At 37.4% G+C, this 27,823-nt stretch overlaps 1 protein-coding gene across 4 annotated transcripts in view; it reads left to right on the top strand.

Annotated features, from left to right (window-relative positions):
- Positions 1 to 27,823, top strand: part of IP3K1 (inositol-trisphosphate 3-kinase-like protein) — a 357,189-nt gene that overhangs the window by 91,951 nt on the left and 237,415 nt on the right. The window contains exon 1 of one of the 4 annotated variants that reach the window (XM_069838899.1): positions 9,849 to 9,881. The exons of the other annotated variants lie outside the window; for them this stretch is intronic. Within the exon in view, the coding sequence (XP_069695000.1) occupies positions 9,864 to 9,881 (18 nt within the window). The 5' untranslated portion in view covers positions 9,849 to 9,863. Of the gene's footprint in view, positions 1 to 9,848; positions 9,882 to 27,823 lie in introns of those variants that run through there. 4 annotated transcript variants of the gene reach the window in all.

Genomic DNA, 27,823 nt, shown 5'->3' with positions numbered 1-27,823 from the left:
GGACAACAATAAAACTTAATTTGATAAAACCTTAAAATTTACGATACATTTTAACTTCTATAAATTTATTAGGTAAAGGTAAAAAGGTAAAGGTATCCCCGTAACATGCCATGAAGGCACTTGGGGGGCATGGAGGTAGAGCCCCATGCTTTCTATGACCTCGGCACTAGAATGAGGTGGTGTGGTCGGCAACACGCTCTGACCGCCTTTTACCCCCGGGAAAGACCCGATACTCAATTTTTATAGGAGGCTGAGTGAATCTCGGGGCCGTTCTGAAAGTTTGGCAACGAGAAAAAAAATCCTGTCTCCACCTGTGATCGAACTCCGGACCTTTCAGTCCGTAGCCAGCTGCTCTACCAACTGAGCTACCCGGCCGCCTTAAAAATTTATTGGGTCTAAATAAAAAAGCTAATTTGTATTTTTCTGTCAACACAAAGACGAAGGAATTAGGCCTATTAAGAATGTTGTTGACTCACGTTTTATGATCCCACGGAAATCGAAAGTACGATTTGGGGCAATTTGTAATGCTGCAATTGTCACAATTATAAACAGCGCATATACACCCTGACATTTTAACACTAGTACTAATTCATAAAACTATTAACTAGCCCAGCAACAATATACATTGCAGTTGATTACAGCTTGTTTCGCGAGTATCGCCACACCGGCCGCCTAGGTAGCAGCACCAGCGTCGTTCGCGCGCAGAACTGCTAGCTGTCCGGTATTATTATTTGTTATAGTAAGGTATTTGGTCATAGCTCACCATCACTCTTTTGTTTTAAGTTTGAGATGTTACAACCAAAATAAAAATATTAATTTGTTGACTTCTTGATTCAGTAAAATGTTTGGTATGATGGACTATATTCTGAGGAATGCTATTGTCTGCTTCTTATATCAGTGCACTTAAGTTACAGTGAATCATTGACGTATTAAGTATAGAAATCGTTCTACATGTTACGAGTAGAGTTCGGATTTTATATAACTAAGTATATATTCTTCTCCTATACATGAAGGCCTAGCTATAAGAAAAGCTAAAATGTCGTCGAATCACACCAATGAGATCATTATCCCAAATTTTTAAGTTGCGTATTTTGGTGCATAATAAATAATTTGGCATATATTACATATTTTACGTAGGTTATTTTGAAGGATATTGCATATTTTCAAAGAATACACATTTTTTCCACGAATTTTCCCCCGACTTGACTCAGAAGCAGGGAAAGGAAGTTCATGCCCTAAAAACGTGAAGCATATGTATGCATTTATCCCGTAAAAATACAGGGACATCATTTTATTTTTACTAACATTTTTAATATTAACCTGGCTATACCTTTCTATTAACGATTGAAACAGGAAACACCGTTTGCTACCCTTTCCACGACGGAGTTCGATGATACTGGCGTAAAATACAAATCACTTTACTAGGTATAGGAGGGAAGAAAAGTGGTTCATCCATTTATGTAAACTAGGAAATATCGCAATTTTGAGTTTGATAATTTTCATTAGGTTTTTGTTTAATCAAAATACAGTACTGTATTAACACTTAGTGTTTTACACACGAATTGAGCTATCCATTCGGAAGTATTAATTATGCAGTGTATATTGTACTGTTACAGCACATTAGCGTACTATATAGAGAATGAAGTTAAATTGAAAAATAATTATACTATGGATATTTAAACACATTTTAGAAAATGGTGGCCGTTCATTTCGATACAGGCTTCAGTTCTTTTGTGCATATTATCGCACTATAGACTATTGTACCTAATTCCAATTACCAGTTTCGTCCTTCGTACGAGTAACTCATGTTGAAATAATTCTGTACCTACTCTATAAAAGAGTACCTTACGTACTGTTAATTCAATCTTCACTTCTGCCCGATCCGAAAAGATAAAATCACTCAGAAATGCTAACTACTGTCCGTTCAAATGGTTTTGTCGCAGGGTTGTAGAAAGGGGGGGGATCACGTGACAGTTAATTACTTAAGGAGGCCCTTTTATTTAAGTTATTTTAAACACTTGAATAATATTACGTAGACGTCCAATTCCTAACAGAAATTAATGTTTTCAGAAAAGAGCTAAGATAGCCCAGCTACTAGACTTTACAAAGGGGCGAACAGAAGCAGGTGGGGGAAACTGGGATGCGACATAGGGAAATGGACGACAGTACCCGTACGAAAATATGATTCAATATTGAAAGCTCTTTCGTCACTGGAAAACGCGAACATATTTCTGAAACGTACTATACTCAGTAACTCAGTACTGCTTACGCGCCCTCGGCTCTGTGTCGTGAACGGTTGGAAGTTTACTAGTAGAGGGGGTGGGAGTGAAGTACATTCCAAAACTCAGGTACAATAAAAATTGAAGTAAAAATAAAATGATGTCCCTGTAGATAAATATGCTACAAAATATGCATTATCAGTCTGAGATTATTTTAACAGAATAATGAGGTATAGGTAACTTACGTTTAGTCTATGGCTTTCGAAGTGCTTGCCTCATTGCTGAATGCTCCATTTATGCTGTTACAGTTCACAACTAAGCAGTGACGTATGTTTTCTGTTGTCATTCTTCGCCTGTTGTCTCTCAGCATAGCTTTGTAGCGCGAAAAACTTCGTTCTACGTCACAAGAAGTAAGAGGTGCTTGCACAAAAGCTGTGAGCTGTTCTATAGAAAATTTTGTTTCCTTCGAGAACATCTTGAATTTCTTTAAGTTGATAATAGCCAAGGTTTTTGGAAAGAATATTTGCTGTTTTCTCGTTCACTTTATCTCCTACATTTCCTGGAACTGATGTTAAACTGGATATTGTTCTATCGAAATCTGCTAAAGACTGCAGAAAAAGTAATACCAATTTCTAACTTGAGAGGCTCCCTATGAGGGCGTTATCGTTACGTTAAAAATTCATAAACATAAATTAGTCGTGTTTACGAGGTTACACACTTTTATAAATGAGGGAAAGACAAATAAACATACATAATATCCAGTTTCCCTGCATAAATGTTGAAATATGATGCTTTTATAAATAAAGGCAAAATATGCACTTTTATGCACATTAAAAGTAATATCACTGTATTCAGGAATTTGTGATTCATGTAGATAATCTTTCAGCATATTCACATAACGATAGAGAACAAATATGCAAATGCATGAACCTCCTTTCCCTACTCATAAGTTATACGTTTGAAAATTGTTTATAAAGCTTGGCCCTTCGTCTCTAATGCATAACAATAATTTAATAATTGAAAATAATAGCGTATTCTGTAAAAAAAAAAAAAAAAGACATTCCTTTGCCATGCTAACTTTTGTACATCCCTTGAGAAGTAACGGTAAAGTAGGAACAAATACCAGTGCGAAGGATGGGTCATTAATTTGCTACCACGGTGAAGAACTGAGTGAAAATTCGGTGTGGATATAAACCGTTTGGTACAAACACCCCCAATCAGTTGCTCTGAAAGAAAGAAGCTTATTCTGACATCAGGTGATACAGCTAACTAGTCTAATGCAATGGCGCCAGTTACGTCCTAGTTAAAAGATTAGATTTCTATTGACGATGCCTTTACTAGTAACGGCGAAATCGTGCTGTGCAAAGTGTGTGACAGACGCATTTAAAAACTGAACTTCATGTGCGAAATAAGAAAACGTGCTCCATCGGAAAACAAGTTTTTATTACAGAAGTGCTGGAACCTTCTTTATCTTCTACCAGTGAATTTAATAAACATTTATGCATGGCAATGGCTGATGCAAACATACCATGATACTGTATAACTTGGAGTGCCAAAGTTTCAGGCATTCCTACGAAAATATTGCAACTTTAATATTAAGGATGAATCAACTTACTTACTTACTTACAAATGGCTTTTAAGGAACCCGAAGGTTCATTGCCGCCCTCACATAAGCCCGCCATCGGTCCCTATCCTGTGCAAGATTAAGCCAGTCTCTATCATCATACCCCACCTCCCTCAAATCCATTTTAATATTATCCTCCCATCTACGTCTCGGCCTCCCTAAAGGTCTTTTTCCCTCCGGTCTCCCACCTAACACTCTATATGCATTTCTGGATTCGCCCATACGTGCTACATGCCCTGCCCATCTCAAACGTCTGGATTTCAAGTTCCTAATTATGTCAGGTGAAGAATACAATGCGTGCAGTTCTGTGTTGTGTAACTTTCTCCATTCTCCTGTAACTTCATCCCGCTTAGCCCCAAATATTTTCCTAAGTACCTTATTCTCAAACACCCTTAACCTATGTTCCTCTCTCAGAGTGAGAGTCCAAGTTTCACAGCCATATAGAAGAACCGGTAATATAACTGTTTTATAAATTCTAACTTTCAGATTTTTGGACAGCAGACTGGATGATAAGAGCTTCTCAACCGAATAATAACACGCATTTCCCATATTTATTCTGCGTTTAATTTCCTCCCGAGTGTCATTTGTATTTGTTACTGTTGCTCCAAGATATTTCAATTTTTCCACCTCTTCGAAGGATAAATCTCCAATATTTATATTTCCATTTCGTACAATATTCCCGTCACGAGACATAATCATATACTTTGTCTTTTCGGGATTTACTTCCAAACCGATCGCTTTACTTGCTTCAAGTAAAATTTCCGTGTTTTCCCTAACCGTTTGTGGATTTTCTCCTAACATATTCACGTCATCTGCATAGACAAGAAGCTGATGTAGCCCGTTCAATTCCAAACCCTGCCTGTTATCCTGAACTTTCCTAATGGCATATTCTAAAGCGAAGTTAAAAAGTAAAGGTGATAGTGCATCTCCCTGCTTTAGCCCGCAGTGAATTGGAAAAGGATCAGATAGAAACTGACCTATACGGACAAGGATGAATCAACACTCTGGAAAAATTGTTTGAACTCCAGCTACAATGGCACAATGGACACGATTAGAGCTTAACTTGGCGATTCCTACGTATGGGTTGCCGTTGACGAGACAATCGATGACCGCAGAAAATATGGAAAAATATTTAATTATCAATTGCGCCTCCAAACAATTATTAAATGAGGTGGAATCACATGTGCGCCTGTAACTTTTTATCAGTCTGCAAAAATACATATAATAAAGTTACATAATTTATATTTATTATATATTTATCTACATAGTTTGCCATTTTAGCTAGGCTTACATATTTCTTATTTTATATTACATAAAATCCGAGCTCTAGTTATGATGTCGTGACTGTCCTAAAAGTGATATTTTAATAAGTTTTTTTCCTTTGTGAAAGGGTTGAGAATAATTTTTGCTTTCTGTATGCAAAATTCGTTCTGCGTTTAAATCCAGGCTCTGTTAATCACATTCATTATCTCTTGGGACAGGACAGCTCCTAGTTCACAATGTCAAGGTCATACTACGTTTCATTTCATTTATATATTTTTTTTCGATCCATTTTTAAATCTAGATTAAGGAAGAAAGATGATGGTTAAGTACAAGATGGTTCTGTGTCTTCGTATTATTGGACACTAGTAAAGTAGAAATCTGTAAATGCTAAGATATATCGCTTTCAGAGAGAAGTGGTATGTGTTAGGAATGGAATTGCAAAATATGTATGTGTGAGTAGACTATTGTTACATGCAGTATTTAGAGTTCGTCTTGAAATAGTAAAATGGTGTTTTTTTTAATGTCATTTATCTACTTACCCGACTATTCATAAGCCTTTTCTGTTTCTGTTGAAGGAATTGTGTTTATACAAAAGGCTGGATAAAAAGTAATGGCAACAGTTCGATAATTTTGACATGGCTTTATTCACAGGGGTACAACATTTACGTACCTTCTATATAGTCGCCCCCCTTATTTATTACCTTTTGCCAAATGTTTAGAAGGCGGCGTACACCATCAGCGCGTCCATCTTTGTTGATGTTCCGTATTGACCGCCCTATAGCACGGATAAGTTCTCTGGTATTGCACCGGGTCCCTCACAGTGGTTCTTTCGCTTTGGCGAAGAGATCGTAATCGTATGGACTCATATCGGGTGAGTACTGTGGATATTCCAGGATCTCCCATTGCCAGCGGCGCAAGAGGTCCTTGACAGCAGCAGCTGTGTGACTCTTTGCATTATCATGAAGAATGATATGTTTCTGTACCACCAAGTGTCGTCGTTTTCTCCTGAGAGCTGGACGAAGGTGGTGGTGCTTCACGCAGTCCCTGAAAACATTCTTGTGCACTGCGACCTCGTGCCACATCAATTGTGATGCAGGAGCGTTGCTCTAATTTTGTAAACGTGGCCTTAGGGCGCTCGCACTATCCCTATGAAAGTCAGCATTCTACACACTGCAGTAGATTGACAGAGTACTGTCGCCGCTGGCTGCACTAACTCATCTAACAGTCCTTGTTCATGTCCACACAGCTGGCAGCTCTCCAACGCACCGTCGTCATGTGACAGCAGTATTGCCATAACTTTTTATCCAACCCTTGTATATGATGCTGTTCATTTGTGAAGTATGCATATATGATATTGTGACAGCGACATGAGATTCGAACTCACGACCAGCGTCCCGCAAGAAAGCAGATCGCGCGGAGCACGGAGGAATGGCGCGCGGCGAAGAGGGGAAAGGTCCAACGCGGCGAGAGAGTGGAGCGAGAGTGCGCGCGCATCTGGTGCTGGTAGAGAGGAGAGGGCTCTGGCTTTTTCTGGAGTGCCATCTCTAGAGACGCGTGGAACCTTCGAGGCTACGTCGCTGTGGTTATAAATTAAGGACGCGAAGGAACGACAGCAGTTTTCAGTTTTCAGTTGATTAGTCAGCCAGTCAGTGAGAAAGCCAGAGCAAGCAAGCCAGTCTTGTGTACCGGAGTTCGACTCGAGTGTGCGTCCGCATCTGCGTCAGCATCCGAAGGCCTGAGTTCGAGTGCAGTGGACCGCAGTTGGAGGGACCTGAGTTCGAGTGCAGTGGACCGCAGTTGGAGGGACCCGAGTTCGAGTACAGTGAACTGTCTCTGAAGGTCTGTGGTTCGAGATACTGTGAACTCGAGTGACTGAGATAGAAGAACTGAGAACTGGTAGTTCTGATTTGTAAATAGTGCTTTGTAAATATTAGTTAAGATTAACAGTTCATTGTTGTTCGTACTAGTCCAAGTAAATTGTCATTGTCGTCGGTGGAGTGCTATAACGAATACTGTGTTGAGTGAAGATCCAATTGTTGACGAGAGCGTTTAAGGTGAATTGTAGAAAGGAATTATTGTTGTGACGAATAAATTACATTGTGTTACTAATAAAATTTACAATATAATATTTACAAAAGCATAAAAACAAAATAATTTTCTTGCAATCGTGTAAGGTGATTTTTCTTTTCTTCTTGTTCACATTTTTCTCTTGCATAACAATCTAAAATGTATGTCTCGAAAAATATGTGGCTCAGAGCATTAATAAAATTGTCTACAGAATTTTGTCTGTAAAAAATCTTCGAACAAAAACTCCAATAGGAATTATTTACAAAAACTATAACGTTGTATTTTTTGTGTGTCAGATGAAGAAGTAGCTTAAATCTTTAGATGCAGACCTTTAGTCAACATCAAAATAGAGATGAAGTTAATTTGTCTAACACACATATTCTGCGAAATCAATATTGTTGATATGTTGCGGCGGAAAGTATAACCAGGCCTCACGAATGAATATCACTCCACTGTGCTTCCGAAGAGGTTTATTGGCGGTCCTGGCTAATGAACTTTACTCTGGATGCGGAAAACAAGTTACGATCGTTGCCAACGACTGTTTCTGTCAGTGAAGTGTTTCATACACCAAAAGAAAATTGTTTATTGTTTAAAACATAATGAGAAACTGTGTGTGTTTTGCATGACACCGTTTATTTCTGTCCTGTTACGTTACCAACTCCTTTGATTAAAGATTAATGATGCTGTACATAATAATTCATTAGTGTTGGCTACTTCGTTAGCACGTGTTTCAGAAAATTTGAAAATTTATTCTGTGTTCCTAGCTTCATGAAGTCTGATATTGGCCTGGTCCCAAAATCGATACTGCCCCGGTCGACAACCTCTTAGTGCGTAAAGCCTGCTTTAGAGGAGCATGCAGTTATGAAACTTATATTTTTCGTAGATCGTGTATCTTATCAAATTTCTTCACATAAAAAAAGCTAAAAGTCTTTCAATAATATATTTCATAATACACTGCTCTCTTAAATTGACAGAGCATATTGGGAATTCAACCAATGGCTTTCCCAAAACACGTTATGAAATGTTTCATATAAAACAATTTTTATCTCGAAAAAGAGAGCAAAAACGAACAAAACTGTATTAAACTTTTTTATTTGAAATATCTCAAAGAATAACCTGCTAAAATTAATGACATTACTTACGGTTCACACTATGTATGTAAGTATATGTTTATGCCTCGTGACCAGAAAATTGTACGAAATGGAAATATAAAAATCGGAAATTTATCCTTTGAAGAGGTGGAGAAATTCAAATATCTTGGATCAACAGTAACACATATAAATGACACTCGGGAGAAAATTAAACTTAGAATAATTATGGAAAATGCCTGTTATTATTCGGTTGAGAAGCTTTTATCATCAAAGTCTCCTCTCAAAAAAGTTAAAAGTTAGAATTTATACAACAATTATATTACCGGTTCTATATGATTGTGAAACTTGGACTCTCACTTTGAGAGAGGAACAGACGTTAAGTGTGTTCGAGAATAAGGTGCTTAGGAAAATATTTGGGGTTAAGAAGGATGAAGTTTATGTCTCGTGACGAGAATATTATACGAAATGGAAATATAAAAATTGGAAATTTATCTTTTGAAGAGGTGGAAAAATTCAAATACCTGGAAGCAACAGTAACAAATATAAATGATACTCAGGAGGAAATTAAACACAGAATAAATATGGGAAATGCCTGTTATTATTCAGTTGAAAAGCTTTTATCATCCAGTCTGCTGTCAAAAAATCTGAAAGTTAGAATTTATAAAACAGTTATATTACCGATTGTTCTTTATGGTTGTGAAACTTGGACTCTCACTTTGATTGAGAAACATAGGTTAAGGGTGTTTGAGAATAAGGTGCTTAGGAAAATATTTGGAGCCAAGAGGGATGAAGTTACAGGAGAATGGAGAAATTTGCACAACACAGAACTGCACGCATTGTATTCTTCACCTGACATAATTAGAAACATTAAATCCAGACGTTTGAGATGGGCAGGGCATGTAGCACGTATGGACGAATGCAGAAATGCATATAGAGTGTTAGTTGGGAGGCCGGAGGGCAAAACACCTTTGGGGAGGCCGAGACGTAGATGGGAAGATAATATTAAAATGGATTTGAGGGAGGTAGGGTATGATGGTAGAGACTGGATTAATCTTGCTCAGGATAGGGACCAATGGCGGGCTTATGTGAGGGCGGCAATGAACCTCCGGGTTACTTAAAAGCCAGTAAGTAAGTAATAAACGATTTAATACTGTCATTGATTATGAAGTTTCTACATATTACGGTGTAGCATTAATGAATACGACAATGTGACCACTGGAAAATTAATGTTGCCGGTTTTCTTTGACTTACCGCATGACTGTTAAAGAGATTTGTAATCTTATCTAAGACCGATTCATTAGCACGGAGTTCTGTACACGCTCTCTAGATGGCGTCGTAACCCACAACATGCTGTGCGACAAAAACTGTCCTCTATACTGTATGTACGTCAACATGTATTTGCGTAATGCTACGCTAATTTTAACGACAATATATTGAAACAAGGTTGTTCTTCGTAAAGCGATATTGCGTTAAAATGTTACATTGAAATACTAGGAAGTGCGCAGATGTTGTCAACGAATAAATGTGTAAATACTGGGTAGCATTTGGCGCTACCCTTGTCCTTTAAGAGCTATGTATAGATAATTAACAACAGTTGAAATGCGTCTGCCAAAACAGGTAAGGCTTTGTTGACATTATTTAGATACTTTAACATATGCACTGGATTTCGTACAATGGATTATTTTATAATGTTGAAAATGCATCTGTACGTAGGGTAACCAGATTTTTTGGTCCAACAGAGGACACCGTTCAGAATCTCGATTAAAACCAACAGTTCCGCCAATGTATTTATAATCTAAAAGCAAAATATTAATACCACAAAAATAAACTTCAGACGACAAAAGTGTTTTCCGGGGACTTTTTTTCTCTTTTTGATGGCCAGTGGCGTACGCAGAATTTTGTCTATTAATTATTAAAATTGTTTACAATTTACATCTGTGGCCGGGAGGAAAAATGTCTCAAGTCAATTTTATTTGAAAATGAGATTTTTATATATTCTGAAAGCGGAAACAATTCTCTACAATCTGGTAAAACGGCTAAAGTCAAATAAGACTCCTGACTGGATTTATAGAGCATTACCAAATGTCCAAAGTAGGCCTACTTTTTGAATCGAGCACACACAGAATAAAGGAGTTAAGAATATTTAATACTTTATTCCTTGCAAACCATCACATGTTTTCTTTCCATGCTTCCCTATTAAAAAGGTCTAAATTGTATTTTAGCCATTTTATCACATACTGATGTCCTTTCCTTTTAAAACTTTAAGCACCAGGGTAAACAGTTCTATAATTGTTTAAGACCCATTTTACATTCCTAATAATTTACATTTCTCATTTATTTTGACATGAAAAAGGTCTTATGTTTAATAGTCCCTTCTCAGTTTGGCTTCTAGTCTTAAAAGGGCTTAAATGCGGCTATTTTTGGAAATAATCAAGAAAATTGTTAAATGAGCAACATTACCTATTTTAGAAGAAGTATAAACAAATAATATCCAGGAAAAAACCCTTAATTAAAAAAACTCTATAATTAACACCAATTTCAATCTTTCTACTGCTCTCCTGAAAAGTATAAAATTTTTACTGAAGACCCTTTTGCTCCCGGCCACAGACATTATCGGTATTTTAAATTTTGTGTATCATTATTATTATTATTATTATTATTATTATTATTATTATTATTATCTGTTACGATATATTTTATTAATATTCCACTATGTTCTAATAGAAGAATATCCTTATAAAATCTTTGAAACGTAATTTTTTCACAGCCGTCCTATTTTTAACAAATTTTAATTTCTGTTTAATTGTGTATGATAAAAAATGCTTGTGTCATTATTACACTTGTTCAATAATCATATACCATGTGTATTCGGCGTAGCTCTGTCGGCTAAGGCGCTTGTCTTCCGATCCGGATTTGCGCTCGGGCGCGGGTTCGATTTCCGCTTGGGCTGATAACCTGGTTGGGTTTTTTTTTGTGAGGTTTTCCCCAACCGTAAGGCCAATGTCAGGTAATCTATGGCGAATCCTCTGCCTCATCTCGCCATATATTATCTCATTATCACCAATCACATCGACGCTAAATAACCTCGTAGTTGATACAGCGTCGTTAAATAACAAAGTAAAAAACAATGTGTATTTCAAACTATAGTACATAGGAAATTAACATTGTCATAAGAAATCCAGATATAAAAAATTGTAATGTTGTTTTCTACAAGGCCTACTAATTCATTACGTATGCATTTTATTTATTTTATTTATTTAGATTTATTTAATAATATATACATAAAAACATTACATTAAAGTACCCCGAAAGTGCAAAGCTAGTGTTCGGGGACAGTTCCGTTACATAAATATACATACTTTGTAGACAAAGCGATATTTTACTACTTAATTAACTTATTATTCCCAGAACATTAATTTAGCAGCAATCGAAAAGTATTGGGAATAAATTTGAATAAGGAACAAAAAAAAGTTTCCTTCCCAGGCAGGATTCAAACCACGAAAGTCTTAGTTACCAGTCTAACGTGCTCTGGAGTGAACAAGGCTCTGAAATCAGCTACAAAGGTTTTTTTGCTGCTGTACTAATTTCTTGTAAGCAACCATTGATTTCTTTTGAAATGAGGATTCGTAATGAAGTTATTGATTGGAGTGCTGCTCTAGAGTCGGAGAAGACCACCGCATTTTGGAAAGATTCATGTAAATTCAGTTGTGTAACAGCCAGTCTGATAACTTCAATTTCACCTTCAGAGGCTGATTTGTGGTGGTCCACTGATATGTAAGGGTAGAAGAGGTCACAATAAACTCCAGCCCCCGGATCAACATGTGCTTGCATCTTCATACACGTGGAGATGTATTAGTATTAATGGTTTCTAATGCTAGAAGTTTCAAAATATTTTTTTCTAATTCATTTTTAATCGTTCCCCCCCCCCACAAGTGTATGAAAATTTCGGTCAGTTTTGTGTTGGTTTTATTGGAAATCTAAAGTTGATGTTGCAGATTTAATATTGCCTCCAGTGTTTTGATTGTTTAAATATAGCCCTGTCCTGTTTTTATGTTTCGAGAATTATGTTGATATTTTCCCCAACAGTTTTCACTTGGCAGTCTCTTAAGTTTTTCATAAAGACGGATGTCTTTCTCCTCTATCAAGTTTTGGATTTACCTGTTGCTTGTTGCAGCAAGCATGACCTTTAAAGGTGTAATTTTAACTGTGCCAGTAATGATTCGTAGGGTTTGATTATGAAAGAACTTAACATTATAGTGAGGTTCTGCTGAGATGTGTTTTTTATCCAATGTCACCAGGTTGTCTTTTGACATTTCTGCTCTCTCCTGGCAATGACTTATTTGTAACCCACTTCTGAGGTTGGGGCGCCTGGAAGGCGGAGTTACGCTGCCCTGGTGATATTATGATAGGGTGATTATGAAGTGCCAAGAGAGGTCTTAAACCTAAGCCTAACCTAATTTCCAGACCATGGACGAACACAGGAACATTCTCCTTTAAGGAAAAATACCTGTGTTTTAACCGGGAATCGAACTAGGGACCTCATTAATTGTAGTCAGAAGTTCTGACTACTAGCCCATGACGCTGGTCAGTTGTATTGAGATGTTATAATTGATATTTCACTGGAATATGTAATTGCTGGTAAGACATTATTGTATGTAGTGTTGAGCGGTGATGAGAATATTGTACGAAATGGAAATATAAAAGTTGGAAATTTATCTTTTGAAGAGGTGGAGAAGTTCAAATATCTTGGAGCAACAGTAACAAATGTAAATTATACTCGGGAGGAAATTAAACACAGAATAAATATGGGAAATTCCTGTTATTATTCGGTTGAGAAGCTTTTATCATCCAGTCTGCTGTCAAAAAATGTGAAAGTTAGAATTTATAAAACAGTTATATTACCGGTTGTTCTTTATGGTTGTGGAACTTGGACTTTCACTTTGAGAGTGGAACATAGGTTAAGGGTATTTGAGAATAAGGTATTTAGGAAAATATTTGGGGCTAAGAGGGATGAAGTTACAGGAGAATGGAGAAAGTTACACAACACAGAACTGCACGCATTGTATTCTTCACCTGACATAATTAGGAACATTAAATCCAGACGTTTAAGATGGGCAGGGCATGTAGCACGTATGGGCGAATCCAGAAATGCATATAGAGTGTTAGTTGGGAGACTGGAGGGAAAAAGACCTTTAGGGAGGCCGAGACGTAGATGGGAAGATATAATATTAAAATGGATTTGAGTTAGGTGGGATATGATGATAGAGACTGTATTAATCTTGCTCAGGATAGGGACCAATAGCGGGCTTATGTGAGGGCGGCAATGAACCTCCGGGTTCCTTAAAAGCCAGTAAGTAAGTAAGTAAGTCTTGAGCGGTGGCATCCCCATTTGTTTCCTGCTGGGCGTTTCATTATACATATTGTACTTTACGATCCAGAGGCAATGTTATCAACATACTGCTTCCAGGACAGTTTATTATCAAATACAGCCCTTATATAGGTACATTACTCGATTTATGAGGATTGTTGTTTAGTCAACTGTCCAAAGACAGGTCTGAACCCTCACAACTGATACCAAAAAGGCGCCACTTATGAGGATATTATGTTGTAGTTCTGGTTCATTTTTATTAATATTAGGTGAGAAAGATTTAGATGCTGTTTTGGAGGCATTTGTAGATATTATTTGTATCACACTAATGTTTAAGAATTTCAAGTACTTTAAGTGTTTCTTGTCTGTGATTCAACCATTTTCCTTGATGTTGCTCTCCAAGAAACAAGGTCGTCAGCTCATAGAAGGCACTCAATTCCTTTTACCGATTTAGTTCATCTATGAGGTCATTTATGAATACGTTGAACAATGCTCAGCTTGTTGCAGAGTCTTGCGGTAAGCGAGTTTGTAATACTTTGTAGTTACAGAAAGAGTTCCCGTATAGAACGCAACTTCTTTCGTTTAGGAAGGATTCTTTGCATTTTAATAGTTTTGATCCTATACCAATTTCCACAAGTCTCAGTAGTAGTTTTTCCCTCCATACAGAATCATATGCTGATTTAAGGTCCAAAAAAATACCGCATTTAGAACGTTCTTATTATCCAGAGCATCTTTAATATACTGACTTAGTAGAGTGACTTGTTGATTATTTGATATGTATGGTCTGAAACCAGCTTGCTCATCATGAATGATAGCTGTTGTGTGTTTCAAGGTACCAGATCAATCTGTTGTTTACTATGCGTTCCATTGTCTTAGCCATTATGCTCGTTAGTGATTTTTATTGGTTATTTAACGACGCTGTATCAACTACTAGGTTATATTTAGCGTCGATGAAATTGGTGATAGCGAGATGATATTCGACGAGATGAGGCCGAGGATTCGCCATAGATTACCTGACATTCGCCGTACGGTTGAGGAAAATCTCGGAAAAAACCCAACCAGGTCATCAGCCCGAACGGGAATCAAACCCACTTCCGAGCGCAGTTTCGGGTCAGGAGGCAAGCGCCTGCCGACTGAGCTACGCCGGTCGCTGCTCTTTAGTCATATGGGTTTATAGTTTTTTTTAGCTTTATCTTTTTTTTTAATTGGTATTATTGTTCCCTTTTTCCATTGAGAAGGGATAATGCCTGTGTCTTAGATCAGGGGTCGACAAATTTTTTCTCCAAAGGGCCAAATAACTACATTAGTCTCTGCAAGAAGGTATTAAGTCAGCGTACAGCTGGAGAGGTAAGACCTGGCCCACATCAGGACAAGCGATTTTTAAATGTAGCTATTGTTTTTTCTTCTCCTCCAGCCGTTCTTGCACATGTGGGACAGGTCTGATCTCTTCAACTGCAGTTAAATAAACGCGAAAGTAATTTTCACAAATTTATTGAACGAAAAGTTTAGCAATAATAATAATAATAATAAAATAATAATGACACATGGCTTTTAAGAAATCCGCAGGTTCATTGTCACCCTCACATAAGCCTGCCATTGGCCCCTGTCTGTGCAAGATTAATCCAGTCTCTACCATCATATCCCACCTCCCTCAAATTCATTTTAATATTATCCTCCCATCTACATCTCGGCCTCCCTAAAGGTCTTTTTCCCTCCTGCCTCCCAACTAACACTCTATATGCATTTCTGGATTCGCCTATACGTGCTACATGCCCTATCCATCTCAAACGTCTGGATTTAATGTTCCTAATTATGTCAGTTGAAGAATACAATGCGTGCAGTTCTGCGTTGTGTAACTTTCTTCATTCTCCTGTAACTTCATCCCTCTTAGCCCCAAATATTTTCCTAAGAACCTTTTTCTAATACCCTTAATCCCTATTCCTCTTTCAAAGTGAGGGTCCAAGTTTCACAACAAGACACAAGAATCAGGCTTCTTTATAGGAGACATTTTTGCTTTTGTATGTGTTGAACTTTTGAGTTCGTTTACACTGCGTGACATACGGTGATATTTAATAAAGTTGCAGGGCATGCACAAGTAATGTGTCTCTATTATTCAGGAAGTGTCTAATGATTCATTCGAACAATGTAAACAACAAATTCGTTGCGCAACCGTCCAGGAGGGCTAAGACCTACCAGCTGGCTGTTGGCCTCATGTCCACATGTCTCAACAGAGGTGAACTCTCATCTACATTCAACCACAAAAGTAGTAACGTGTGGTTAGCACTATGACCCCCCCCCCCCCAAGAAGTTATAGCTGACTTTCGAAACCGAATTTCGATTTCACTACTCGCAGTAGCTTCCCAAATCCATTACGATGCTGGGTGAGTGCCGGTCATCTACACTAGCCGAAATTCCGTGAGATTTTCTTCACTATGAGGACTAAATCAGAGCTCATTCCGTGACGCTATAAGCCCTGGGCATAAAGGGGAAGTGAAAGAGTGAAAAGAAACTCTCGCCCATGTCTTTTCACTTACACAAACGCGTGGTGGTTTTTAGGCGACCAGCGAGAGCCGAAATTTCGTAAAAACTATGATGCCCGCATGTCCAGACCTCCCTAAGTCCATGGCGTAACTCCTGGTCGTTTAGTTTTTATTAAAAACTAGCCATACCCATGCGCTCCGCTGCACCCGTTAGAAATGAATATAAAGTAATTACATAATTAAAATAGGACATTTGATCCAGGGAACATTCGTGTTTGATACAAGGATAAATCGTTTAATATGCTACTTAATGTAAATTGCATCCAAATAATTAAATGCGATCATTTTGGTCCAGAGACCACTCATTGGTGCAATGACAATTCCTTTAACATGTTTCTAATTTTTATTACATGCAACCATAGTTTAATGAACATTGACATCATTTAGATTTAATGTGTATATTTTATTTTACTTGTTATAGGTTTCCATTGAATTATGGTAATAAGTTAACTTAATTTTAACCCTTGTTTTCTACGTATTCAGTAAATGGCGTTTGGCCCACTATGGTTCTGAACCCTTCAAATAACTTAAATTATGTTATATATTATAATATATTATAGTATATTATATTATATTATATTATATTATATTATATTATATTATATTATATTATATTATATTATATTATATTATATTATATTATATTATATCAGAAGTTACTGTAATAACATTATAGGATTATGTCCATCTAGAGAAACTACACTTTCCAATAGTGAAATAATAATTAATTATACAAATCGGTTAATTTAGCTTCCGATATTACTTCATACAAACACAGAAACATTCCCGTAGGCTATGTTTCATAGCTTTCGATTGTTGCTGTCCAAGGCCCCTTATAGACGAAGTCATTTGTTTTTTATTCCACTATACGGCCTTAGATGGCAGTTATTTTAATTTTAAAACTCATTTATCTCATTAAATATCAGTCCTCACAAAATTTTTCAAGGAATAAAACTTATCGCAAATTATTTTTAAAGAAACTTTTGTTATGTAACATTTTTTACAAAAATCAATAATAAGCGAGATATTTCGGTTTATTTAATTCAGGCCCCCTTATAACCCCCCTTTTAAATAATGTATTTTGAATGCCATATAGCCTAAAATCTAAGTTACAACGAACATAATTTATATTCCAATTTTCATCGAAAGCCGTTCATCCATTATCGCGTGAAAAGGTAACAAACATACAGACAGACAGACATACAAACAAAAATGTCAAAAAAGCGATTTTCGGTTTCAGGGTGGTTAATTATATATGTTAGGACCAATTATTTTTGGAAAATCGAAAATTGCCAGAAACATTTCGGCTACATATTTATTATTAGTATAGATGGGATGAAGTCCTCCTAGTTAAAAAAAATAAATCAAATCGATCGAATTCTAAAGTTTATATTCGATAGTGAATAATAAAAAAAAAGGTCATGTGGCTTGTATCATTAGCCAGTGTCATTGGATGCAATAATTTTTATTATATTGTACGAATTACTTTGTACCTCAGGTTGATTTGTTGTGAAGTGGAAGAGAAGGCCTGATGGCCTTAACTTCACTCTAATAAATAATTATAATTCTAAAAATTTACAAATGATATATCTTAGACAACTTGGCTTAAATAGTTCAAATTTGAGTTTTTGTGAGTTATTTGACTTTGAGTATCGGCATGTCTAGACCACCGCCATGTCCACGCCTGTGGAGTAACGGTCAGCGCGCCTGGCCGCCAAACCAGGTGGCCCGGGTTCGAATCCTGGTCGGGGCAAGTTACCTGGTTGAGGTTTTTCCGGGGTTTTCCCTCAACCCAATACGAGCAAATGCTGGGTAACTTTAGGCGTTGGACCCCGGACTCATTTCACTGGCATTATCACCTTCATATCATTCAGACGCTAAATAACCTCAGATGTTGATACAACGTCGTAAAATAACTCAAAATAAAAAAAAACTACCGCCGTCTGGAGAAACTCACGAGTACTTAGAAAAGGACCGGAAAGGCCAACAGCTGACATACGTGAGATAAGAACTGCTATGAGGTCAGAAAATGGGAACGTAATTGTGAATCGTTTAAGAGGTAACAGCAGGAGAGGAATGGATATTCACGTCCTAGCGTAGTTTTACAAGATACCATATTACAGAACTGCACATTTCTATATCATCTCTTGGAAATAAGACTGACGTGTAGGCCTACATCCTGCGGAGCCCGCTACTTTAGTTGCGAAAGGCAGTATAGTTACTTCATTCAGTGGTGAAATTCAGCTTACAGCAATTCGGAGACATTATACAGGGTGTCTCATTAGCTTATGCATCTATTATAACTTTTTTGTTTGGATAAGTATTGCAATTTTTGTTTTTGAGCATTATGTTAGAACGAGGAGCTAACATGAGTGTGGGGATTTGGTGCATGTAACTATATTATGGTACAAGATACTTACTTACTTACTTACAAATGGCTTTTAAGGAACCCGAAGTTCATTGCCGCCCTCACATAAGCCCGTCATCGGTCCCTATCCTGTGCAAGATTAATCCAGTCTCTATCATCATATCCCACCTCCCTCAAATCCATTTTAATATTATCTTCCCATCTACGTCTCGGCCTCCCTAAAGATCTTTTTCCCTCCGGTCTCCCAACTAACACACTATATGCATTTCTGGATTCGTCCATACATGCTACATGCCCTGCCCATCTCAAATGTCTGGATTTAATGTTCCTAATTATGTTAGGTGAAGAATACAATGTGTGCAGTTTTGTGTTGTGTAACTTTCTCCATTCTCCTGTAACTTCATCCCTTTTAGCCCCAAATATTTTCCTAAGCACCTTATTCTCAAACACCCTTAACCTATGTTCCTCTCTCAAAATGAGAGTCCAAGTTTCATAACCATAAAGAACAACCGGTAATATAGCTGTTTTATAAATTCTAACTATCAGATTTTTGGACAGCAGACTGGATGATAAGAGCTTCTCAACCGAATAATAACACGCACGTATGGTACAAGATACACGTGACGTAATCAATTTTTCAAATAGCACTACATAATTTAATCATGTTACATTGATTACACACATTAAAACGAGTTCAAAAATGTATCACAATGTCACCTTCCTAATCAATAACAACAAAAAAAACGAAACAAAAACGTACTTCCAATGTGATAATGTTATGCTTTGAGAGTCACAGATATTCCAAATGGTGACCATTCACATTAAAGGACATTCGAAGGCGTTCCCCGAAAGACCGTATGACTGGCCGACATGTTGCTGGTTGGACACACAAGCCTATCGAATGCGTTGCTGCATGTCGTCTGGTATTATCAGAATGTTCTGGTACACACTATCCTTTACAGTTTCCCACAGGAAGAAGTTGAGTGGCGACAGGTCCGGAGAACGTGCAGGCCACTGTACGTGGACAGTTGTGGTTTGTTTACGTGTTAAGACAGCAAACACACAACACATGACGTGTACGGACGTTAGTTGTCTTTCGTTTTGTGGAAGTTAATGCACAAGATGAATGGGGCACCACAACAAACGGCACATTCTGATGGCATTCATTTTGCATTTTGTTGTTATTGATTGGGAAGACGACATTGTGATACAGTTTTGAACTCGTTTTAATGTGTGTAATCAATGTAACATGATTAAAGTATGTAGTGCTATTTGAAAAATTGATGACGTCGCGTGTATCTTGTACCATAATGTAGTTACATGCACCAAATCTCTACAATTATGTTAGCCCTTCGTTCTAACATAAAAAAAAAATTCGAATAACTATACAAACATAAAAGTTATAGGTGCACAAGATAAGTGGGACACCCTGTATATAAAGAACTTCTTGGTAAGATAAATGCACACACCCATTTCCCTTTCATTAAAATACAGGCTATTCGCCCTTAAAGGTTAGTAGCCTACATATTGGTTGTCTAAAAATTAGGTTTTTCAAATTAAAATTCGCGGATGCTCGTGTAAAGGAGGTTAAGTCAATTTGTAAGGTATGTAAACTTCTCTCCTTTGGTACTGAACAAAACCCTTTTGTCACAAAATATGGAGCACTGTAACTGAATCACAGATGGAAGAATAACTTAACACCTTTAACACAAGAGAAAAACAATTGTAGATAGTTCAAATCTGTACTTATTCCAGTTTAGCCAATTCATACTTAACCCCCTCTAACGAGCTCCCGCGCTCCTTTATGTGAGAAATTCTAGCATTGTACAGATAATTTAGAAAGTATTGAAATCTGGATGTTGCAGATACAATACATGTGGTATTTTAAAACTGAATGTATATTGTCATCACGTGCTACAACTAGTTAGCAATATTAAAACGTATGAGACAGCGTTTCTCAGTGTATTCTCTTACGTTGTATGTCATATTGATATTATCGCTACCTATATCAGAGAGTACATACGATGCACTTATTTTTAAATTCCAGTGTTCTAAAAGACTTAATTTTAACCCCTTACTGCATAGGAGCTGTTCAAAAATTTAAATATTTGGGGTCATATATTGATGATTTAGGGAGTTGTAACTCCGAAATAGATAGTAGATTGGTGCAAGCAAGAAAAGCCATAAGGATGCTGAATGGAGTACTGTGGAGCAGGACGATATTGAATGACACCAAGAAGAGGATTTTGACGGCGGTTGTGGAAAGTATAATGACATATGGCGCAGAGGGGTGGACGTTGGTAGAAAGTAAAAAATCTAAGATTTTGGCAGTGGAAATGGACGGAATACGACGTAGTGCCAGAGTTTCCAGATTAGAAAGAAGGAGAAATGAAGAAGTGAGACGGATGATGGATATGGAGGAGACAGTGATGGACAGAATTGAGAGACGAACTCTTCAATGGTATGGACATGTCAGAAGAATGGAGGAAAGTAGGTGGCCTAAAACTCTTTTGGAATGGTCACCTCATGGTAGAAGGAAGCGGGGTAGGCCAAGAACAACCTGGAGAGGACAGATCCATAGATTGATGAGTGACAGGTCTCTGGAAGGAGATGAATGGCTTGACCGGGAAGATTGGCGAATGGGAATACAGGGTAACCGCTAAATAGTGGAGAAACCCTCAAAGCAAAAAGCAAGCACTGCATAGGACAGTTTTGCACACACTGGTTTAATATTCAAATAACTTAAGCAGTTCTCTCTTTCTCAGCTGATGTCACATATGATCAAATCCACTTATTGACAGTGTGCCATATCTGTCCCAGTATGCAGTTTGAAATATTATACGCTTATATTATAAGTTTTATGAATATAAAACCGGTATGTGCCATATTGGCCTATGTCCCAGTATGCGGAAAGAGGTTAACTCTATTGCAGAGCAGAAAGGCCTACAGAGTGGCTGAAGGTTAAGGCTCCTAGCTTGTTGGACAACCGGCATTAAATTAGTAGCAGTACTAGTCAGTCCTACTTGCTTGTCAGCTTCATCCCCAATCAAACTATCGGCACTCACAACTGTTACGAGTAAACCCCAATGTCATAGAACGGCCGCATGGGTTAGGTCAAATTAAAAAAAAAAAGACCTCTGCTGAGTACTGAACCCGTGACCTCCGGTTTTGTAGAGTAACGCTTTAACCGCACCGCACAACATTATTCACAAATGAAACGTATGTTTGTGTGATTCCAATATATTGAATAGTCATCTTCAGTGCTGTCATGGTAATTTTTATCTGGGCCATACGCCCCACCCCTTCTATTTTCTCCCATGAAATACATTTTACTCTCCTCTCTCTATCTCTCCGATTATCATTTAATGATTTTGTTAATGTTAAAGAAGTAAAGAGATTGTTTTACTTTACATATTAATTGTACAGCAAGCTTGATTTAACCCTTTGCAGCATAGTGCTTGTCCAGAAGAACCACCGTTTTTCTTTCTTTTTCTACAATTATAGCACAGATGCAACCATCCCTTGAGGATACATAGAGGTGCCATCTGTGTTTAAAATTGCGTGCACAGTTAAAATTTTGAAAAAATTGATCGAAGCTTTCTTATGATCCATGATATGAAAAACATAAAAATAACATTTGTGCTGCAAAGGGTTAAAGAATACACCATATAGCCCCACCGTAGATCCACACTTGTCTCGATGAATCTTGGAGTGTGTATTTGCAGCACTTCTTGTTTTTCAACGATTATTTTATATAACTGGATTCCAGTGCTGCTAAGGTCGACAATTTTTGTTTATGAACGTCAAGCAAAATACCTTAAGAACAGCAAGAGATGATCTATGATCTGTACAGATCTCCGCGTACAAAACTTAGGCACCCCTTATGGCTCCCTACAAACAAAATTTTCTTTTCTCCATACGATTAATTAAAAAAAAATTGTAGATTCCCATACGATATATGGCCCCGTATGTCCTCCATGACAGCACTGGCATCTTTGGTAGTTAGTTGTTACCTTACTTACTTACTGGCTTTTAAGGAACCCGGAGGTTCATTGCCGCCCTCACATAAGCCCGCCATTGATTCCTATCTTGAGCAAGATTAATCCAGTCTCTACCATCATATCCTACCTCCCTCAAATCCATTTTAATATTATCTTCCCATCTACGTCTCGGCCTCCCCAAAGGTATTTTTCCCGCCGGCCTCCCAACTAACACTCTATATGCATTTCTGGATTCGTCCATACGTGCTACATGCCCTGCCCATCTCAAACGTCTGGATTTAATGTTCCTAATTATGTCAGGTGAAGAATACAATGCGTGCAGCTCTGCGTTGTGTAACTTTCTCCATTCTCCTGTAACTTCACCCCTCTTAGCCCCAAATATTCTCCTAAGAACCTTATTCTCAAACACCCTTAATCTCTGTTCCTCTCTCAAAGTGAGAGTCCAAGTTTCACAACCATACAGAACAACCGGTAATATAACTGTTTTATAAATTCTAACTTTCAGATTTTTTGACAGCAGACTAGATGACAAAAGCTTCTCAACCGAATAATAACAGGCATTTCCCATAATTATTCTGCGTTTAATTTCCTCCCTAGTGTCATTTATATTTGTTACTGTTGTTGCAAGATATTTGAATTTTTCCACCTCTTCGAAGGAAAAATCTCCAATTTTTTTAGTTCCATTTCGTACAATATTCTGGTCACGAGACATAATCATATACTTAGTCTTTTCATACTTCCAACCCTATCGCTTTACTTGCTTCAAGTAGAATTTCCGTAGTTGTTACCTTAACAAGGCTAAATTATTCTACTAGTAACTTTTATTCATATTTAATAAACTTAGTATATTTGGCTTTCTATTATAAAGTTGTAAAAACTATAGAGACAGTTGCAACTAAACTTACAAAATTATTATATTATTTATTACCGATCATTTTCACTTTTTTTCTGTTCCTAGGTACCGTCTATTGAGTTTGTTCTCTTCATTAAAATGTTATGTAACAGAACGAAATCAAGTTTTTTTTTTTTTTTTTTTTTTTTTTTTTTTTTTTTTTTTTGAACGTAGTGTGATTGAGCATTTGTAGCGTTCGTTCTATTAAAGTAAAAAGGGTGGGTTGGTCTTTTGTACTTTTAAAACGATAATGACGATGTCCAAAGTCAGCTGTTTTTTTGTAACGAATGGCTGCCTAGCTGGCGCCGCGCCGTGTCTGATATGATATCTGCGGTTGCGTGACTTTTTGCTGGTGTGTTGTTACGGAGTTCTCTGCTATGGTAACTAGATGGCTCTTAGTTCTGCTGAAACATAGGAAACGACTGTGAGACTGAATGATTATTTTCTGGTACTGACGTGACGCCACTATTTTGTGACATCGTCGTAAATTCGTGACAATTCATGTACAGAGCTGAATAGTGAAAGATTAGAGAAGGATATATGTAGATAAACTAGAAGAAGTTATCTGATGTTTCGTAGATAACTACGAGTGTATGCTACATGGTATTAAAATTGTGTCTATAAGCGAGCATAGTCCATTAAGACAGCCTATCTCTTTGCATTTGCGTATTGACAAACAAAGTGATGATATAGAGCAGCGTTTCTCAAACTATGGTCCGCGGACCACCTGTGGTCCTCAGGGTCTGCCCCTGTGGTCCTTCAAAAAAGACAGAAGAAAAAATAAAATTCAAACGAATTGCGTATCACTGTATAGCTGAAAATCACAGAGTTTGGAAATGACACATGGCAATCGCCTTTCACTTTTTCTCTCAATACTGATATTTAATGAAATTTATTACCTTACCTGTCTACCGACTTCTCACACTACTCTCAACAACAAAAGAGAAATTTGAAGCACTACGAATGTGGTGTTTCTCACCATCTTTTCCCCTGCACATCTGGCGCCTGTAACCCAGCCAGAGACCATAAGAATTCATAACAGAGGACCAAAGTACCGAACCTTTTCATGTATTTATGACTTTCTTAATAGTTTTGCCGACACCCAGTCTGCACATTGAAATGGTCACGTACTGTACGTCGTACACCAATAATAAAGTCTGAGGTCACAATCTGAAACTTATTTTTCAAGTAAATATGACGAATTTTCATGGGTTCGTGATCACTTTCATTGCGATATTGAAACTAACAAACTTTCATTGAGTGAAAGAGAACAGTTAATTGAACTCTCGAATGACACCGGACTTAAAATGAAATTCCAAGCGGAAGGTTTGGTTAATTTCTGGACTTCATCGTAAGTGAAAAGAGAATAGCCATATAGTAAACTGTACAACGGTGCTTTACAGATTATAATTCAGTTTGCTTCTACGTATCTGTGTGAGAAAGGATTTTCATCACTAACTCTAACAAAAACAAAGTACCGAAAAATCGACTTGATGTATGTGACGATCTCCGACTTAAGCTTACCAGCATACATCCAAATATAGAACTGTGCAAGAATCTCATTAATGTATCAGCATTTATTTTTTTTAGTTAAAGATTATCTGAACTCTAATACCTTGAATTATAAAAAAAAACGGAAATGAATTTTCTTCTATTAACATTAATTTAATTAGTTAATACTAATATAAAATGAATTAAATTAAATTAATTTTAATTAATTGATTCTATTTTAAAATATCAGTATACTGGTATTAAAATATGCTACAAAAATGATAAATTTGCTTTCGAAGGGAACAAGAGTAAGGTGGTCCGCGAAACTGTTCTGACTTAAAAAAGTGGTCCCCACTTCAAAAAAGTTTGAGAAGCGCTGATATAGAGTATATTATATCATTATAGAAACTTCCCATAGTAGAAAAAATTGTAGTCTGTAAATACTCAGCATCTCGAATACTGACATTACTTTCAAATTAAATAGCCATTAATATGAAGAAACATAACCTGTCTTACTTTATTACAGCTTCTTGTAAAGATAGGGTGTTAAAAAAAGTATTCAGTATTTTAGGAGGTACTAGTATGCATCAAAACAAGAAAATAATGTCTAATAAACATGGGTCCTACAACTCATACTTTCTGAGATCTGAACACTTGTTCATACCAGGTGCTCAATGTGACGTCCATTCATGGCAATGCATTCCTCTGCCCTTCGGTGTAAGGAATCACGCACTCTTTGAAATTGACCTGGTTGTTCTTGATAACCAAAAGTCTAGGGGATTTAGGTTTGGGGAACGAGCAGGCCAAGGTATGGGACCTCCCCGACCTATCTAGCGGTCCTGAAATGTCAGCGTCAGGTGTTCACGCTCATTGCGGAAAAAAATGTGTTGGTTTGCCATCATACATGAACCACATCTGTAGTCTTTGCTGACATGGTACATACTCCAGCAAGGTAGGCAATACGTTAATAAGAAAGTCCTGATAACGATCCTCAGTTAATCTCTGTGGTAGCACGTATGGCACTTAATCTATCGCTAAGAACGTCTACCCATACTGTACGTTGATTGAGAATCGGTGCTGATGCCTTATTTCTTCATCAGCCCACACATGCTGATTACGAAAATTCACAACACCATCTCTGCTGAACCCCTCTCATATCCGCAACGAAACTTTTGTTTTCAGTATTCGTTGCGATGTATTCCATGTATATGCTAGTAAAATTCATGTTCTGGGAATAATAAGTTAAGTAGTAAAATATCGCTGCAAATGAAAAGTATTGGGGATAAATTTGAATAAGGAACAAAAAAAAGTTTCCTTCCCCGGCAGGATTCGAACCACGAAGTCTTAGTTACCAGTCTATCGTGCTCTGGAGTGAACAAGGCCCTGAAATCAACTACAAGGGTCGGTCCGGTTTTTTTTTTCCACTACTGTACAGTAATTTCCTTTCCATTGCATGCTAAAAAAAAGTCTACTTCCCTCTATCTTGGACACCCCATTAGATTGGACAATTGTTTATTGAGCCATACGTGTCCAGGTTAGAGGTGTTTCACAGTAGATCGTTGGATAAAGTCCTGTAACAGTGACATTACTGCTTTCCCCTCTTTCATATTTATATTGCTCCTCAAAATAATCGTTGTTGTCTTCGTAAGAATAAGTTGAACACTTTGAAAACTGGTCTGATAGGCATTTCTTAGAAGCACACGCGCAGCTGTGTGGAGATTAAGAAACCATAAAGTTTACTTACACCGAGATTGGAAGTGCCACCCAACCGCAAAGTGCGTCAGTTTGTGAGAATCAAGAACCACATTACCACGTTTATCAGGAAGCATGTCCTCACCGTTTATGTAAGGCTGGAGAGAAACCTCAGAGTCGGATGTCGGTCGAACTCTAGTGCCGAAATGCGTTAGATTTTGCAACAAACACTGCAGCTTATGGACTATCCTTCGGCTTCCGATAAGGAAAGTGTAGAGCCAGGGATGCGATGCGATGCTTACTAGTAATTCCGAGCGTGAGCTTTTTTAAGCTCTCTCCATAAGCGCGGCGCCTTTCTGCTGCTACTGTAGCAGTAAGAAAGGGTGTACAGAACATATAACGTTGCAGACCATGACAGAGATTACAATACAGATTTTATTGATAAGTAGAAGATTCAGCTTTTATATAATGAACATGGTGGTGAAACACAGTGTTTAATAAGTAAAAAAATATAGGGTAAATTAGGGTCTGTTGGACATTCGGGCATGTTGGACACTCTGTACTTTAACGTGTTACCTCGCCACTTGTGAGCACCACATTCTGCTAGAAGCCAATGACGGAAGTAGTCCCATTCGTGGGTACTTCCGTCATTGACTTCTAGCAGAATGTGGTGCTCACAAGTGGCGAGGTAACACGTTAAAGTACAAAGTGTCCAACATGCCCGACTGTCCAACAGACCCTCATTTACCCTATATACAAACGTGGACGAATTATTAGACTAAAACGTTTTTCTTGGAAATATAATATAATTCGTTATATCAACTATTAGTATAATTCACAGAGTCTCTATTGTTGTAAATATGATTGTTTACATCTTCTGGTATATTTTTCCAATGGTTAAGTATATTTTGTCTGGCTGAGTTGGTGCTACTAGTGTTTTAATTATATACTGCAGAAGATATTCAACAGTCTGTTCTCCTATGGCCTGCAAGAAGACCAGACATGAACGAAATTGAAAATCTGTGATCTATACTGAAGAAGAAAGTGAACAAGAAGAGGCTTACAATAAACCATGGACTCATTTAAGCACTGTCTGATATCTGGCTAAATGATGCTGATATTCAAAGAAAGTGTCAAACTTTGGTTTTCAGCATCCCTGACAAAATCAACGTGTTAATAAAGAATAAGGGAATGTTCACAAAATATT

Source organism: Periplaneta americana, chromosome 11 (assembly GCF_040183065.1).
Source record: "Periplaneta americana isolate PAMFEO1 chromosome 11, P.americana_PAMFEO1_priV1, whole genome shotgun sequence".
In the NCBI taxonomy this organism is placed as follows: domain Eukaryota; kingdom Metazoa; phylum Arthropoda; class Insecta; order Blattodea; family Blattidae; genus Periplaneta; species Periplaneta americana.
The sequence above is the reverse complement of the archived record's forward strand: the minus strand, read 5'-3'. Positions and strand labels throughout refer to the sequence as shown.